Source organism: Adiantum capillus-veneris, chromosome 28, assembly GCF_014529385.1.
Source record: "Adiantum capillus-veneris isolate H3 chromosome 28, ASM1452938v2, whole genome shotgun sequence".
In the NCBI taxonomy this organism is placed as follows: Eukaryota; Viridiplantae; Streptophyta; class Polypodiopsida; order Polypodiales; family Pteridaceae; genus Adiantum; species Adiantum capillus-veneris.
Window position 1 is genome coordinate 67,731,047 of NC_140958.1, and position 18,382 is coordinate 67,749,428.

Below are 18,382 nucleotides of genomic sequence, written 5' to 3' on the forward strand. Positions count from 1 at the left end.
CATGCAATCGAGGACGTTTGCGATTTCAAGAGGGGGGTATGTCACGAGGCTTTGGCAACCACTAACCTTAGTTACTGGTTTCTTTTCCTTGATTTTTATTCAGTTTTTGGGACCCTCTTTTTGAAGTCACAGATGGTCGGACATTGTGTTGCCAGTGTGAAATGGTCGACGATCGAGAGTTTCACCCGCAGTTGGGAAGGGCATGTCCCCACGAGATGGTCGGGCCAGTTGGCACTGAAATCCGAGCAGTAAAAGGTTGGCTAGGCTCAGTTCAAAGTCATTTAGGCCCCTCGCTACACTTTATAAGTTGGTGGGTACTAGGAAATTAAACCAAAGGGAGTCAAATGAACACATGGCAGTCAGGGAGCTGCATGCAAGCCAACACACAGTCTCTCGAAGCCTTATCCAAGAGGGGGGCGCCCAAAGTTGAGGGTGGAGGCTGATTTTTGTTGAAGCGTGCTACACAGTGTGTGTGAGTAGTGGGTGGAGGCGATCACAGCTTTAATGGAAAGCTTGCCTTCTCCCTCTCCCTTGCTCTATGTAGCACGATGATTTACTCTTGCGCATCTCTCTCCCCCCTTTGCACATATTGTAATGCCCATCTAGTTGGGCTTCTCAGATGACCATGTATAGTTCTGGGGGTTTTATGCGCGTTTGCCAAGGCAAGAGCCTTCTGCACAGGAACAACCGGATTAGCTAATTGCTAATCCCTTACAAGTACGCACAATTCCATCGCGAAGAAATGAAAAAATGGAGAGTTTTCTCGTGTGAAAACTTGTCCAATTTACAACGGAAGTGTTCCATTGCGTGCGGGAGCGTTTGAGACACGCATAGACATGTTCGCTCCGTCCAAAATGATCCAAAACAGAAAATTACAGCCTGCTGTGTTTTTCTGCAGGTCTAGGGTTTCACACCTAAATTGCAGGACATTGCTCGGGGAGCCTCAGGAAAGCCGTGGGATGCTTAGACAGAGCTTTGGGCACGTGACAGTGACAAAACAGGAAAGTAAAGCATGTTGAAATTGACCTGCAGCTCACTGGAAAGCTTCCAAACCGCAAGGGAAAGTGTCCTTAACGTGTACTTTTGACTTGTAGGGATTTTTGCGCAGTTATGTTGGCGAAATTGTGTCAAAAACTTGCAATTACAGCCATGGACTTGGTGAGGGTTAGATGAAAGTGTTCAGATCGTTTATTTGCCCGGGGAACCTCGGGAAAGCATTGGGTGCTTGTACATGACAATGTAGAGAGATTTCCCGTGAGGAATCTCGTCTAACTCAAGGGGCGAGTGACCCTACAAGTGTGAGAGCTCGAGGGCTATCCACAGAAGCGATTGGCACGCGAATCAGAGCGTAAAACAGAGAATCCAGCGTGCTGTAATTTCTCGCCAGGTTTTGTAAAGTGCTCTAAAGTGCGTGGAAAGTCTTCGTGTACTTGGGATTTTGTTCGTGGAGACTTCTACTGTGGTTATGTTGCCAAAATCGGGTTAAAATAGGGGAATTTCATCCCGATAAAAACGGGACAACGTGCAGAAGTTTATAGATCTGCTCAAGTTTATAAGAATAAAGAAATACCGAAAGGGGCGCAAGTCTTTGGGGCCTACATGGTGTTTCTGTCTGCTTGGGAGCATTCTAGCTGCCAAGTCGTGGTTTGTTTTGAAGTGTAATTCCCAGTCACAGGTTTATTCTTGAAGTTCCTTTGTGTCGTAAAGTAAAGTTTAACGGTGTAGAGATCGGGTGAAAGCTAAAGTCTACTGCCCTACGGGCCGGTTTCATGCTCAATGAATCCTTTTGGACACATGTTTAGAGTTTGACAGGGGCATTGCAGCCAGTTATGTGCTTTTACGAGTCACAGACATGGATGGCTCTACATTGGGCTTAGTCTATCATCTCTTCATGGAGATGAAGAGACACATTACAGAGTGCAAATTTGTGACACAGGACTAGTAAGTACTTGTCTTTTGAAATTGATAGTTGATTTCATTGCAAAACCTTTTGTTGTCATTTCAATTTGCGGCGTGACTCAATTCAACTTTGTTTTATTGCTGAAATTTTCAGCCGAGATGACATCTTGGCCATTGTAGAAAGGCGATGGACCTTTATGAGTCATCCCATTCATGGGATGGCTGCATTGCTTCATCCTTTCTACAAGACGCCGGAGCTTTTCCATGAGAGGAGTCTCTTGAAGCTCAAGGATGATTACATGAATATGATGCACGACATTAATGAGCAGCTGGAGATTGATGAACAGATGATTAGCTTCATGTGTCAGGATATTACAGAGGCTATACCAGCTGAGTGGCTCACCCTTCTAGAGGCAACAACTCCCAGATGGATAGGAGCCCTCACGCGACTGGAGGTCCTCATTGCAGTACGAGCTTGCTCAGAGTCCGTACCCCTCATGTTCTTTGAGGTTCAGGGAGAGGGGCGCTTTCACAGAGTCGCAGTAGAGGCTCCTCAGGTTGCAGAGTGTTGCTTTGAGAGGGTACGAGTTGCGGGCATCATTGGGAAGACCTGTGTCATAGATCTTGACCCAATAGATCTTCAGACATGCCATTGCCGGCTTTGGGCTTGAGAGAGCTGCCCTCTAGTACACTGGGACCTTGTAGAGTGGTTTTGGAGGGATTCCTCCTCTTCAGCCGATCACCTAGGGATCCCCTTTTTCCAGTATATAGTGCGATTGGAGCATCAGATACTGACAGCACGGAGAGAGGCTCGTCTTGCTGCAGCACCTCATTGGCAGGAGGAGGGTCTCACAGTTAAGTTCTTGTCAGGTTTTTGGGAGCGGTTGTGGGGCTGTAGGCAGTCGAGGAGAGTTACTTTGTTCGAGTGGCTAGCTGCACACAGAGCTACAACCGTTGGGAGCTGGCTAGTACACAACGGCTTCTTGACAACATGTGCAACTTGTGGCTATCCTTTGGAGAGCCAGCGTCACTGTCTGTGGGACTGTCCCATGGCACAACAGGTTTGGCTTCCGGTTCTTCGGTTGATGCCATCTCTTTCCACAACTCGACAATACACTTGGGGTGTTGCAGCCTGGTCCACTCACATGGGTGCTCCATTTTGAGTTGGCTTCCACGAGTAGGATGATAGTGATGACCTACACTGCAGCTTGCCATAGAGCTTACCCCTGAGGAGTGGTGCAGTGAGAGAGGTGTGTTGGGAGCTCGTCTGTGGCCTGACACTCTAGTTCATTTGGCGGGCCCACTGCTTCCGCATCTTCGAGGCTCGCCCTGTCCCACTGGCAGAGACTGTTCGTGACTTTTGGTTGGAGCTGATTCACACTCTCAAGGGTTAGGTCGAGAGACTTCAAGGCAGCTCTGACAGCATGCGAAAGCGCAGAGAGCCTTTCCTGTGACTTTGGCGCCCAGGGCCTTTCCACTACCGTCCACCAATGTGACTTTTTCCTCCTCCCATCTTGTGATTTAGCCCTCATTGTACATATTTTGTTTACTCATTGGGAGAGTCTCCCCATGCTTTTGATGTAGCCCTCTCTAGTAGAGGTGGTTTGTAGCCCCATGGGCAGTTTTATTAACTAATAGAAGGATCTTTTTCTCGGGAAAAAAAAAAGATAATCCTTGACTGTCTATGTGTGGTGATCCCATGAGCACCTCTCTTTGTAGTCTGATCCTCGTCTCTCTACACTCCTCATCATACCAGCTGTTCTGGGGTATGCTCCCAGATCGTCTCCGTGTAGGCTGACTGTGGGGATATGTCTCCGATGCTGCACCATGAAGGGTCTCTGTCAGTATATATAAGTGAGCTCATCTAATGACCGCCCTGTTTGCTGAGTACATAGGTGTCTTGTGTATACAGAGTCCTTCTCCCTTGTGAAGGTATACCGAGTGTGTGTGGAGATCTCTCCTAAAGGAGCTTACTGAATTGAAACGTGGAGTGAAAGACAAGATAGCATGATCAACTGCTACTCCAACGGGTCTGGGGCCCACCATGAAATCATGAGAAGATGGAATGAGACCTGGCTGGGCCATGATATAATCCACTGTACTAGCACCATGTCGATGTGGAAAGCAAGTAAAACCTCCCGCTGCCGGAAGAGAGAGAGAGAGAGAGAGAGAGAGAGAGAGAGAGAGAGAGAGAGAGAGAGAGAGAGAGAGAGATGTTACCCCCCCCGCGCCCCCCCCCCCCCCCCCCCCTGCCCCAAGGTTGCCTGACCTCCAAAGGTGCCCGATGACACAGAAAAATAGGTGCAGACCATAGGTGGATACGAGCCGCACATAAATACCCTAGACCTGGGGCCACCAAGAGGCAGACTGTATGACTACGCTGGCTGTACAGGGTGGGCATAACAATGGCAGAAACAGGTTGGAAATGAGAAATCTACCTTGCACAGCCACAAAACAGCCGGCACTCCCTATGATCAATCTCTGGGAGATACTGGGCAGGGTTTCACCAGGACCAGCCAGAGAGGTGAATGGGGTCGATGGAGCTATCTAGACATAGAATCCAATTGATTGTCAGTTCTCTTTGTATAGCCTCAGTCTTTGTCTTGAGTTTCGAGGAGGAGAAATTATTTATGGGTTTTCTAGACCGACCCTGCCTCTACTGTCTACCCAGCTGGCATTTAATGTAGACTTTGTTGTTCTATTTGGGAAGGAGCCAAGTTTGCTGGTCTGCAAAACATTCAGGCCCTTGCAGAAGAGGCCATTAACAAGTACTGCTTCACTGCAGATCAAATCGGCATGTTTTCATCCCCAGCTTGGGGGCGGGGGGGGGGACATTATGTGGTTAATTTTCCTCATTGATGGATTTTGTGGCTGCATCTTGGAGTTTGCATTTTCTTGTACTCAGATAAAGTAAAGCATGATGTTCATCTGTATTTCACGTATTACATTTGACAAAGGTATTGTTTGTCAAGAATTGACAACATTTAACATCATGTAGACCTTCCAATCGTTACACATGTTTTGTGAGAAAACAGATAGCCGCTTGGCGTGCAAGAAGCTCTTTGCCAGTGGCAGTAGAAGTCACCTGGGATCTCATCAGCATTCAAAGGGCAGACCCATATTTTTCGTAAGTAATTCCTGTGCGATTGATGCTGATAGGATCTGTGCACTTGGTTTTCAGCAATGTTCTATGTGTGCATCTAATGCAGGGGCAGCTCTTGTCTGGAGGGCTCTCTCTCAAATGAATTGCTTTGTTTGATGTATTCCATGGCCATTATGAGGCAAGAGTTTGTAAGAGTTCTAATAACTATCATGTCATTCTAAAACATAATCAAGTGCCAAGACATACTTCATTTGAAAAATATGGTTTATGTTCATGACACTGCAATACATGTTTCTTTGAACAGATTGATCAATGGAATTGTTGATCATTCCAAGAAGCAGAGCTCGTTGTCTGTTGCAGATCGAGCTGAAAGTGCTGGGTTGCCTCGCATGCTTGTTGATATTCGACATGGTATTGTTCCATGTCACACAATTTTTGTTATAGTCGCAGCAGTCTTTGATTATCACAAGAGTGATGATGTGATCATTTTCCTGGTCTTCATATATACAAATTCATACATGGTCATGATGTTTGCAGAGGTTGCTCATCAGGAACTTCCCAGCCTTTCATACCTGCGGCTTGCAAGCCAAGAGGTCAGATGTTTTGCAGTGCTTGGTTTTGGCAATCAGATGAGCATTATCAGTGTAACGCTGGATGTAGAGAGGAAGAAAATGTTGGTTCTTATAATTTACTAGGTTGAGGAGGGCAGGTTATCTTAATCTTAAGTAATCATGGGCAAGAAAGATCGGGCAGCATTCTGTTTGTACATGGAGTAAGTTTTCGAAAAAACCCACAATGCCATCTCTCAAGAGACTCTCACCAGGAGGATCAAGGCGTCGAATACTCAACCACTACTGCAATGTGTTATCATTGGAATCATAAAACATAAATCATTTTCAAATGGTCCAAAAAGTTAAGAATGCAATGGAAAACTCAACAGGTGCCAAAGTATGTTTTAAGACTAGCATACTAAGGATCCAAAAAACTGATCAATTTTTTGTTCTTAACCACATGTAACGTTCAAGTTTATAAGATTTTTAATTTCGTATTCTTGAACAAGCTATTTTGTGTATAAGTATCACCAAAGTAAAACCCTATGCGTGTATCAAGCAGTAATTCATAACCAACAATAGGAGCAATCTAGACATGCATAAACCAACTCTACACCCAACCAAATGGGATGGGACACCCTGCCTTAGCCTCCCATGCTGACGATAATAGCCACTTTTAAGATCGATTCTGCTAAAGCAAGTAGAACGTTGCAATCTATCAAGTATGTCATCGATCCTTGGTATTGGAAACCTGTTCTTGATGGTATTGAGAGCCCTGCAATCGATGCACATCCTCCAAGATCCATCTTTCTTTTGAGCAAGCAATACCGGAGAACAAAAAGGTGATGTATTGTGTTGGATTAATCCCTTCTTGAGTGTTTCCGATGCTTCGTCGGCTCATTGACTTTCTGACCCATAGCATGTTCAATATCCTCTTTCATGAAAAGAGGGTGCTTTTTGTTAAACTTTGGCTTTGATTTGACTTTCATTGCTGATTCAAGGCGCAGATTAGTGGCCTTCTGCCACGTGTGATAGAATTGTGGGATGGGTTGGTTTTTCAAATACCTTGCATAATTAGGATCCTTTGCAAACTTCATCAACCGCTTTGTACAGGTGCTAACTTGCAACTACCGGCGAAGATGTGTAGGTTCTAGATCCGCATTAGGAATTTCCTCGAGTTTGTCGTCAAAGTCCTCATCTATTGATTCGTTATTAATCGAATCTCCATTACCATTGGAGTCATTTTTCTGCACACTTGTAAGAGAAACTTACTCCCGTTCTTGGTCAGGTCTCTGTTAGAATCCATGGCGTGTGTTGCAAAAAGTCGAACTGGATTTGTTATAGCCTGAGACATTGGGATGGGCGCCTGAGCTATGTCAGGCAAGTGTTAACATGGCCCTATGGTCAGGGCGGCTAAGGAGTCCTATAAGTAGGACCCTGGGCTCATTAGTGAGTTTATCTTGTGGGATCACCATAGTTGGACTTTAGGCCGTCGGTAGCTCTACCCACACACGCGTCTGGTGTGGGCTTGGGGGTATGGGACACCAACCCTTGTGGTAGAGGCTAGCTCGATGGCTGTAGGCTCCTAGGCTTGGGGGTGAGCCCATATTGGCTCTATGGATGGGAGGTACGCTTGTTATGTGTATGGCTTGTGTTATGTCGTGTGTAGGATGGATCTGGATCTGGCGAGGGACTAAATTGCTGTCAGAGCCTAGTAAGCCCCTTGCGAAAGGTTTTATTGAGCCTAGTAAGTCTCTGTGGGTTGCTCTTGATCCTCTCGCCAAAAAGAAGGATGGAGGGATGCGCTTCTGTGTTGATGGGTCTCAATAAGGTCACCGTCAAGAATATGTTAAAGTTTAGGCATCTCAAGTGAACTGCCCAATGTGATCCCATTATTTAGTTTGGCTTTTAGATATTTCTTTTACTTAGTTGTCAAAGTCTTGGGTAGGGCAATTTATTGGGATTGCTATATAAGCAACCCCTTGCCTCCATTGTATACACATTCAGTTATTCATTGCCAAGGTTGATTGGTTCAGGAGACTCTCTCTCTCTCTCTCTCTCTCTCTCTCTCTCTCTCTCTCTCTCGTACTCACTCCCCTTGGTCTCTACGCTTCCGCATCGTCGACTTTGACATGGTATCGGAGCCGTGTCGCCCTTGAAGCCCTTGGCGTGGAGGAGCAACCTTAAAGAGGAGAGCACGAGTGGAGGACCCGCGTTCATCGTCGTTGTCGACACTTGGAGGGCCTCCCCCCAACCGTCACCGCCAAGCTTTCATCTCTGTTGGCAGCATTTTAATCCTGTCCATCCACCGCTTGGACAAGGCCACCCCCCTCTTGCCGCTTGTGGAACTGCCCACCTTTGCCGTTTGCGTTTTAAAACGCCAGCATTTTGGTCAGTACAGCAGGGCCAAGGCGACATTAACGCCTACCCCCCCCCCTCCTCCCTGACAGCATCTCGAGATGCCCCTCTGCAATAGGAGGCGAATGCACTCTGTGTAGCAGCCCCCAAGGCTCGCGTAGGGCAGAGCGACGAGTAGTTGATTGAGGTGCCGGAGTTCTGCGTTTTAAAACGCAAGGCCTTAGTCCTATTCTCCTCCAAGGCACCTGCCATGTGGCTTCAAAGGTGGTTTTCCCCCCTTTTTCAAATCCCTTCAAAGAAGAGAGTGTAAAGGTTCCATTGTTGGCCTAGAGCAATCTTTGCGAGGCCGATTGGCAGAACGGAGGAGAAGGCTCGGGGAAGAGAGCGGGCACGTAGAAGCGAAAGCTTGGAAGAAGTTTGATGCTCGAGGAGGAGCGACTTGGAGGAGATTTATGAAGCGACTTTGGAGAATAGAGAGATTGGTTTTGGCGATTCAACTTGGAGATCGTGCGGCCAATTATTGGAGTGCAAGAAGGCGAGAGTTCACTTCCAAGTTTTGCAACTTCAACAAGGCCTCCCCTTGCTCGAGCGCCTGTCCATCCACCGCTTGGACGAGGCCACCCCCCTCTTGCCGCTTGTGGAACTGCACACCTTTGCCGTTGGCGTTTTAAAACGCCAGCATTTTGGTCAGTACAGCAGGGCCAAGGCGACATTAACCCCCCCCCCCCCCCCCCCCCCCCCCCCCCCTGACAGCATCTCGAGATGCCCCTCTGCAATAGGAGGCGAATGCACTCTGTGTAGCAGCCCCCAAGGCTCGCGTAGGCCAGAGCGACGAGTAGTTGATTGAGGTGCCGGAGTTCTACGTTTTAAAACGCAAGGCCTTAGTCCTATTCTCCTCCAAGGCACTTGCCATGTGGCTTCAAAGGTGGTTTTCCCCCCTTTTTCAAATCCCTTCAAAGAAGAGAGTGTAAAGGTTCCATTGTTGGCCTAGAGCAATCTTTGCGAGGCCGATTGGCAGAACGGAGGAGAAGGCTCGGGGAAGAGAGCGGGCACGTAGAAGCGAAAGCTTGGAAGAAGTTCGATGCTCGAGGAGGAGCGACTTGGAGGAGATTTATGAAGCGACTTTGGAGAATAGAGAGATTGGTTTTGGCGATTCAACTTGGAGATCGTGCGGCCAATTATTGGAGTGCAAGAAGGCGAGAGTTCACTTCCAAGTTTTGCAACTTCAACAAGGCCTCCCCTTGCTCGAGCGCCTGTCCATCCACCGCTTGGACGAGGCCACCCCCCTCTTGCCGCTTGTGGAACTGCCCACCTTTGCTGTTGGCGTTTTAAAACGCCAGCATTTTGGTCAGTACAGCAGGGCAAGGCGACATTAACCACCCCCCCCCCCCCCCCCCCCCCCCCCCCCCCTGAAACCGGCCTGTTCAATCCAAAAAGGGCGGTAGACTTTACTTTAAACCTTGATTTAGCTTTCACCCATTATTAGTCGTCTATTGTACCTGTACTTTCAAGACACAACAAAGGGGAGAGGGATACAGGCTGCTAGATTGCACCTGTATGAGTAGACGGACACCAGATTGGCCCCTAACTTAGGCGCCCCTTTCGGTATTTCTTTATTGTTCAAAAGAGGGAATAAACGCTGTGGTTCCCTACAAGCTGCCCCGCACAAACTCGACTGAATTTCCATTGTTCCAGCCCGATTTCGGCAGCATAACTGTACTAGAACCCTTCACAGTCAGTATTCCCACGCATTGGCCGACTTTCCCGACGCATACGGGCACTTTGCAAAACCTGGCGAGAATCTGCAGCACGCTGAATTCTCTGTTTTCAGCCCTGAAATTGCGCCAGATCACCTGTACAGCGGTCCCCTTGCGTCCCCGAACCTCCTGGGGGTATTAGGGCCGTTTAGGGCCAAAACCCTAAACCTGCAAAAATACACAGCAGGCTGTAATTTGCTGTTTCGGGCTCCGTTTCGCGTGCCGGTCGCATCCGTAGCAAGTCCTCGAGCTCCCGCACCTGTAGGGCTACTTGCCCTTTGAATCGGACGAGATTTCTGGCGTGAAACCTCTCCGAATTCACCTGTACCTGCGGGGGGATTAGCCGCTAGCTAATCCAGTACCTGTGCAAGAGGCTCTTGCCTCGGCAATCGCGCATGAACCCACACAACTGTACATTGGTCAAATGAAGAGCCCACTAGAGGGGCATAACATACTGCCAAAGGGGAGAGAGAGGGCAGTGCGTAGCGTGCAGGGCATCACTCCTGGCACCGCACTGTGCATAAGAGGGAAAGCAAGCACTCCATAGCTCTTAACTTGTGACAAAAGCTGCAAATGAGCCTCTCCCAGCTTAAAATTCAGCGCCAACTCTCTCTTGCATTAGAAACTGCACCAGAATGTGCCACTTGGCACATTTATAAGCATTTTCCCGTTTCGGGGTTGCCGTCTAAAAATATCCCAACCGGTTGCCCAGTTGACTTCACGGCAGAGTAAGAAAATGTTCCCTTTGTCATTCCGGAGGTAATGACGTCAACACATTTTCAGGTCCCAAAATAGCAGTTCCCTAAATTTTAGGAGATGCTGCCATTGTATCTTTCTAGGTCATCCGACCCTCTTTGTACACTGCGGCCACATCCAGAACTGAAATGTAGCCTCTGTAGCAAAGGATTCCACTTTGGCTAGTCAATGACCCCACTTGGCTAACCATAGTCCTTGTCCAACCTTAGTGCTCTCTTGCCCTCAGGCCTGGACTCCCTCTGGACAGTTCCACACTAGTTATGCAATGCAGGGCAGTTAGATTTCCCGAGGGGTGTTTCCAAAAAGTGAAAGTAAATAGATAATAAGAAAGAAATCAACAAAAAGGATAGATAGTAGTCACACGCTGGTGACATACCCCCCTCTTGAAATCTCAAACGTCCTCGTTTGCATCTATGTCGTACAAGCTCCTAGTCAACATTGATGTATTCAACACCTGTCGACACATGTACGACACATACATGCTGATTGTCAACCCTGGTGTATTCAACACCTTGTTGACTCATGTATTGCCTGCGTGTGAACCCTGTCCCAATGACATAGTGGTAGCTTCGCACTCTGCCATTGCTTTGAGTCACTAACTTTCCAATGACAAAATGGTAGCTGCACATTTTGCCACTGTCTTATAGTACACGTTGGATCCTGTAACACTTTCGAGCATACCCAAACCGATAGTTTAAGAATGCAGTTACACATGTACTCTTCAATAGAAGCAATCACTGTATCCTTGACAAACTGACAAGAAATACTCACTTCTATAGCACTAACCAAACTTTTGGACATTCCATAAGAGCAATTGCCAAACGTACAATCTGTACAGCTCTAACATTCATGTAACAGGTATTTGATTTGAACTCACTTTAAATACCTTGTACATCATTTGTTTCAGAAGCCATTGTCCCACTGACAATGCATTTAGCTTTGAAACTCAAGGGGTCAAGGTAGGTTGCAAATCGAAGGCTTCCAGGTAAAGTGATAACACAGTTGGTGACTCTGCAAGTTCACCTTCTTCCATCCACTTAGCATCCATTGGTGGATAGTTTCTGAACTTTACCAAGTAACGCCTAGCAACCTTGCCTTTCACTTTCCTTTCTTTGTGTGCCAAAATCTGTTCAGGGACCAAGATCTCGTCAAGTTCCTCGACTTCCGGCTGATCTTCAGCTGGCATATCTTCTGGCACATCACCCACATAGGGTCTGAGAAGACTCACATGAAACGCATTGTGAATCTTCCAACTGTCAGGCAATTTCAGCCTATATGCAACATCACTGATTATGTCGCATACTTGAAAAGGCCCATAGTAACGCATGCTGAGCTTTGGAAACAGTCTTTCCTTGCCCTTCATCTTCTTTAACCTTGCCTTTTCAAAGCGTAAAAGCACCCAATCACCAAGTGAATATACTACTTCACGACGGTGACGATCAGCTGCTTTCTTTTGCTTTGCCTGAGTCCTTTCTAAGGCCACTTTGACCTTCTTGTACATTTCATCCATGTCCTGAACATATTTATCTGCTTCAAATATCTTGTCCTTTGTATGCAGTATGGGAGGAACTTTCTTGCCACCTTCAACTATCTCAAAAGGTGCCTTGCCAGTTGATGAATGCACTGTATTATTGTATGCATACTCCACCAATGGCAAATACTGCTCCCACTTTCCTTTATGCTCTGACACATAGCACTTCAGCAGATCTACGACAGTAGAATTTGCCTCTTCTGACTGCCCATCTGTTTGAGGATGAAATGACGAAGAGAATTTGAGCGTGGTACCCATATTCTCAAACAAGCCTTTCCAGAACAAACTAGTCATGCGTGGATCACGGTCGCTAATAATCGACTGTGGCATGCCATGATACTTGAAAATATTGCTCATAAACAAGCGTGCCATCTGATCTGGCTTTATCTTCTTTCTGACAGGAATAAAATGAGCCTGTTTGCTGAATCTGCAAATAATGGTCCAAATACCATCGTTTCCTGTCTGCGTTCTCGGAAGATCAAAGATAAAATCCATAGCAATACTTTCCCATGGTTTATCTGGAATAGGTAGTGGTTGCAATAACCCTGGTGCCTTTTGCCTGTCAAACTTGACCTTTTGGCATATTAGGCATTCTCGCACAAAGGCATCCACATCCCTTCTCAATGTAGGCCAATAGAAGAATGTCTCAACCGCTTTAACTGTAGCATCGATACCACGATGCCCTGCATACGGTGGGACATGACTCTCTTCCATAACTTTGCGTCGCAATGGCTTTGTGACACACAATCTGCCATGCATCATCATGAACCCGTCTTTAAGAAGATAGTGTTCATGACGTTGTCCATCCATTAGTTGCTTGAAGACCCTTGCAAAATCTTCATCATTTGCATACTGTTCTCTCATATCATCAAGTTCATGATGATAAGGAATCGACACAACTGAAATTTGTGGCTTCCTTGACAAGGCATCAGCCACAACGTTCTTCTTGCCTTCCACATGCACGATCTGAAAATGGAACATGGACAAGATATTTTCCCATCGCATATGCTTCTCAGATAACTTTGTCTGTGTCAAGAAGTATCGCAAGGTCTGATGATCCGTTTGGACAACGAAATCTGCACCTAGCAGGTAGTGTTTCCAACTTAAGAGCGCATGAATCATAGCCAGTAATTCTTTCTCATAGACCTGCATGGTCATCTCTGGCCCTTGCAAAATTCTGCTCTCATAGGCTACTACCCTGCCATCTTGCATTAGCACAGCACCAATGCTACTACCGCAGGCATCACACTGGACCACAAATGACTTCCTAAGATCTGGCAACACAATGACTGGATCTGAAGTCATCTTTTCCTTTAAGAGATTAAAAGCTGAAATCTCTTTCTGTGTCCATCTAAAGGTGACTGCCTTCTTTTGAAGAGCATGTAAAGGTGAAGCAATCTCAGCGAAATTTCGGATAAACCTTCTGTAATAGGAGCATAGTCCCAAAAAGCTTCGGACATCATGCACCGTCTTCAAATTTGGCCATGACTTGATCGCTTCGACTTTTGCAGGATCCATTCTGACACCATCCTTTGAGACAATGTGTCCCAGAAAGTGAATCTCTTCCAGAAAAAACTCACTTTTCTTTGCATTGATGAGCAACCTATGACTGCGTAGCTCTTTGAACACAATGGCCAAGTGATGCCTATGCTCCTCTTCATTCTTTGAATAGACTATCACGTCATCAAAGAACGTACCAACAAACTGCTGGTGTGGACGGAAAATTCTGTCCATCATCCTATTGAACGTAGCAGGAGCATTTGTGAGACCAAAGGGCATCACTAAAAATTCGTAAAGGCCAAACGTCGTTCTAAAAGCAGTCTTGTGCACATCCTCTGATCTAATGCGGATCTGATGATACCCACTCTTTAGATCTATCCTGCTAAACATAGCTGCTCCTTCTAATTTGTCCATAATATCATCAATTCTAGGTATAGGGAACCTATTCTTGATGGTATTCTTGTTCAGTGCACGGTAGTCGATGCACATACGCCATGAGCCATCCTTTTTCTGCACAAACAACACTGGAGAACAGAATGGAGATGAACTGGGCTGAATCAGCCCCTTTTCTAACAGCTCCTGTACTTGGCCCATTATCTCTTTTTGCTGAGCCGCACTAACCCTGTACGGAGGCTTATTTGGTGGGCTACAGCCTGGCACCAAATCTATCGCATGGTCCTCGGGTCTCTCTGGCGGTAATTGAGACGGTAATGAATCGGAAAAACAGTCACTATACTGTTGTAAAAACATTGATCTTTCTTTATCTAGCAAAGATAAATTTGATTCATCACAATCTGACACTTCACGTGCAAAAACCAAGTACGCAGAAAGATGCTTTTTCATTACAGAAGTAATAACAGAAGCTGATACAGTAGGAATAGACTCCCCTTTAAGCTTTACATCCAGAATGTGAGTCTTTCCCCTGCTCTGTACAGTGATCTTTTTGTTGTAGGCATCCATGATTCCCTGTACACGAAATAACCAAGGAATACCTAACAACACATCACATCCGTCCAGTGGCATGATGTAAAATTCTTCAGCATCTACATAGGACTGGATATGTAGACGCAACTTTCCAATGATGGGTGTCACAGCCTCTGTATGGCCAGGACATGCCAAACCTGCCTCTGCTGTATACCCCATCTCTTCAGGTCTGATTCCCAACTTTGAAGCCAATTCTGGGGAAATGAAGTTGGCTTTGGCACCTGGATCAAAGAAGATAAGCACTGTTTGATCCCTAACCTTTCCCCATGCTCTGCAAAGCTCACTTGCATCTGAATTTGGCTTGTCGCCCACCATATCTGGCACTAGACCAGCCATGGGCTTCTTTCCTTTCCTGTCCTCCTTGTCTTCAGAATCAGCTGGCCTTTTCTTTGTAGGACAATTGTAAGCAATGTGGCCAGGCTGCTCACATATAAAGCATTTGTTCTCTGTCCTCAGGACCTTCTTTTGCTCTTCTGACTTGCGAGGAAAACGTCTTTTCCATTTCTTTGCTGGTCCTTTTTCTGATTCAGCCATAGCTTTGTCTTTCCCTGCGTTGGTTGACTCCTGAGTCCCTTTAGGAGCCTCATTGGGAACGTGCTTCTTGGCTGAATTTTTCTTGCCTGATCCTGCCTTGACGCCAGTGTTAAATTCACAATCTTCTCCCTTGAGCAAACCATTGCCAGTGTTTGCTACCTCGATGAGCTGCGTCAAAGTAGTGACTTTGGTCTTTGTGCAGTATTTTCTCAATCCTTTGGGTAGGCCACAACAGTATTTTTCTATCTGTTCTGTCAATGGCACAAACCTATAGGAAGTTACGGGAAGTAGAGCTTTCCAAAACTTCCGATTGTAATCATCCAGATTTCTGCAAGTGGCAGCATTTAGCTGGTGCCATTCTGTCATGACATCTGCTTCAAAGTCATCAGATAACCATGCTGCTGCAAAAATCTGCTTGAAGTAAATCCATGTGGACGGAGCTTGCCCTTGAAGCAATAAAGTTGTCCACCATTGTCCCGCATTCCCTGTCAAGAAAGTGGCTGCCTTGCGGACCTTTGAAGCCTCTGTAAAGTTTCCCCCTGCATAGGCCTTGTCAAACTGTTGGAGGAATGAAAGAGCCTTCTTCCTGTCATCAAACCCTGTAAAGGTCGTGAATGACACTCCTTTGCCACCTTCTTTGTACGGAGTTGGCCTCTCCAGCGGCGTTAAATTGTCATATGGAAGTGACTGAAACATGGGAACACTATTAGGGTTCATCTGTGTTCCTTGGCCGCTATTAACTTGACCTGGAAATGCCATATTTGGCTGCTGATTTGTAATTCCAGCCATACCAAAATTTGCTTGTGGCATCCCAAATTGTCCCTGAGTGCTTTGAAACCCTGGTTGCATACCCATGACACTGTACATGGGGTTAGGCATCATCGTTTGAGCACCGCCAAACACTGTTCCTGGCGTATAAAACTGATTTCCAGGTGCATGACCAGCCATGCTCTGGAATACGGATCCACCTCCAAAATAGCCAGGGTGTACTGAAGGTGGTGGGAAGACCTGTTGCATAGCCTGTAGGTTGCTTCCCTGCCCATTAGAACCAGGTATAGGCTGCTGAAAGGTGGCGGGCTGAACTGGTGCAGCTTGAAAGACTGGCATCTCAGCCACCTGTTCTTGCACCTTAGGGATAGGTTGTGGAGACTGCATGTTCTCCGTCAAGTGTACAGGTGTTTCCATTGACTGTGCGGTATGAATCACCTGTGCTCGAGCCTTAACAGGCTTTTGAATATGATCCAGTGACCCAACTTGCTGAGACGGAACAGGAGGTTGCAGACAGGCTAAAAACCTTGGGTTCTGCATTACTTGTGTGAACATAGCCACAGCAGTAGCCAATTGGGTCCTGAATATATCATCATCAGTCTGTGGTGGTCTTGAGGACTCACCCACTTCATGTGTCTGTTGACCCTGTGAAGAGGAAACCTCTTCAGTCACATCATCTGGTCTGTCAGCCATAATTGCAATTCCCTGTGTCTGGTCTATGATCCCCTGTGTCTTCAAGTCCAAAACTGACCAAGGCTCACTTCTATGGGAAAAAGTGATTTAATCCCGTCGATGGAACCATGAAACCGGCCTGTTCAATCCAAAAAGGGCGGTAGACTTTACTTTAAACCTTGATTTAGCTTTCACCCATTATTAGTCGTCTATTGTACCTGTACTTTCAAGACACAACAAAGGGGAGAGGGATACAGGCTGCTAGATTGCACCTGTATGAGTAGACGGACACCAGATTGGCCCCTAACTTAGGCGCCCCTTTCGGTATTTCTTTATTGTTCAAAAGAGGGAATAAACGCTGTGGTTCCCTACAAGCTGCCCCGCACAAACTCGACTGAATTTCCATTGTTCCAGCCCGATTTCGGCAGCATAACTGTACTAGAACCCTTCACAGTCAGTATTCCCACGCATTGGCCGACTTTCCCGACGCATACGGGCACTTTGCAAAACCTGGCGAGAATCTGCAGCACGCTGAATTCTCTGTTTTCAGCCCTGAAATTGCGCCAGATCACCTGTACAGCGGTCCCCTTGCGTCCCCGAACCTCCTGGGGGTATTAGGGTCCGTTTAGGGCCAAAACCCTAAACCTGCAAAAATACACAGCAGGCTGTAATTTGCTGTTTCGGGCTCCGTTTCGCGTGCCGGTCGCATCCGTAGCAAGTCCTCGAGCTCCCGCACCTGTAGGGCTACTTGCCCTTTGGTCAGTACAGCAGGGCCAAGGCGACATTAACCCCCCCCCCCCGACAGCATCTCGAGATGCCCCTCTGCAATAGGAGGCGAATGCACTCTGTGTAGCAGCCCCCAAGGCTCGCGTAGGGCAGAGCGACGAGTAGTTGATTGAGGTGCCGGAGTTCTGCATTTTAAAACGCAAGGCCTTAGCCTTAGCCTTAGTAGTTGATTGAGGTGTCGGAGTTCTGCGTTTTAAAACGCAAGGCCTTAGTCAAGGCCTTAATCCACCAAACTACCTTTGCAACATTTTTTTTGGTGGATGGGATGGAAACTGCATCAATCTCCTTTTGGGAGATTCATTGCACCAATTTGGCAAGTTTGTAGACTGTTTTGGGGGACAAACAACCCTCAATCGCCACCGGAAAAATAAAGTGCAAAACAAGTTTAGCATTGGGATCAAAGTCCAAATTGTATGCACATCCTACTATGATCTATTTCACTTCAAACATACTTGACACATTTTCAAACCAATAGGCTTTCCTTCCTTTGTGAATGCGATCAGGAGTGAGTGTATTCCACCTATGGACGTACGTACAAAATTGAATGATCCCTTTCACTTTGCATTCATGTTGTCCTTAGTCCTATTCTCCTCCAAGGCACCTGCCATGTGGCTTCAAAGGTGGTTTTCCCCCCTTTTTCAAATCCCTTCAAAGAAGAGAGTGTAAAGGTTCCATTGTTGGCCTAGAGCAATCTTTGCGAGGCCGATTGGCAGAACGGAGGAGAAGGCTCGGGGAAGAGAGCGGGCACGCAGAAGCGAAAGCTTGGAAGAAGTTTGATGCTCGAGGAGGAGCGACTTGGAGGAGATTTATGAAGCCACTTTGGAGAATAGAGAGATTGGTCTTGGCGATTCAACTTGGAGATCTTGCGGCCAATTATTGGAGTGCAAGAAGGCGAGAGTTCACTTCCAAGTTTTGCAACTTCAACAAGGCCTCCCCTTGCTCGAGCGCCTGTCCATCCACCGCTTGGACGAGGCCACCCCCCTCTTGCCGCTTGTGGAACTGCCCACATTTGCCGTTGGCGTTTTAAAACGCCAGCATTTTGGTCAGTACAGCAGTGCCAAGGCGACATTAACGCCTACCCCCCCCCCCCCCCCTCCCTGACAGCATCTCGAGATGCCCCTCTGCAATAGGAGGTGAATGCAGTCTGTGTAGCAGCCCCCAAGGCTCGCGTAGGGCAGAGCGA

At 46.9% G+C, this 18,382-nt stretch overlaps 1 protein-coding gene across 4 annotated transcripts in view; it reads left to right on the forward strand.

Moving 5' to 3' along the window:
- Positions 1-18,382, forward strand: part of LOC147420610 (las1-like family protein) — a 70,243-nt gene that overhangs the window by 14,683 nt on the left and 37,178 nt on the right. For 3 of the 4 annotated variants that reach the window (XM_086504776.1, XM_086504775.1, XM_086504777.1), the window contains exons 3-6: positions 4,935-5,026; positions 5,109-5,180; positions 5,307-5,413; positions 5,540-5,595. In XM_086504776.1, coding sequence (XP_086360902.1) covers positions 4,935-5,026; positions 5,109-5,180; positions 5,307-5,413; positions 5,540-5,595 — 327 coding nt within the window. Of the gene's footprint in view, positions 1-4,934; positions 5,027-5,108; positions 5,191-5,306; positions 5,414-5,539; positions 5,596-18,382 lie in introns of those variants that run through there. The other variant, XM_086504778.1, reaches the window with a different exon arrangement.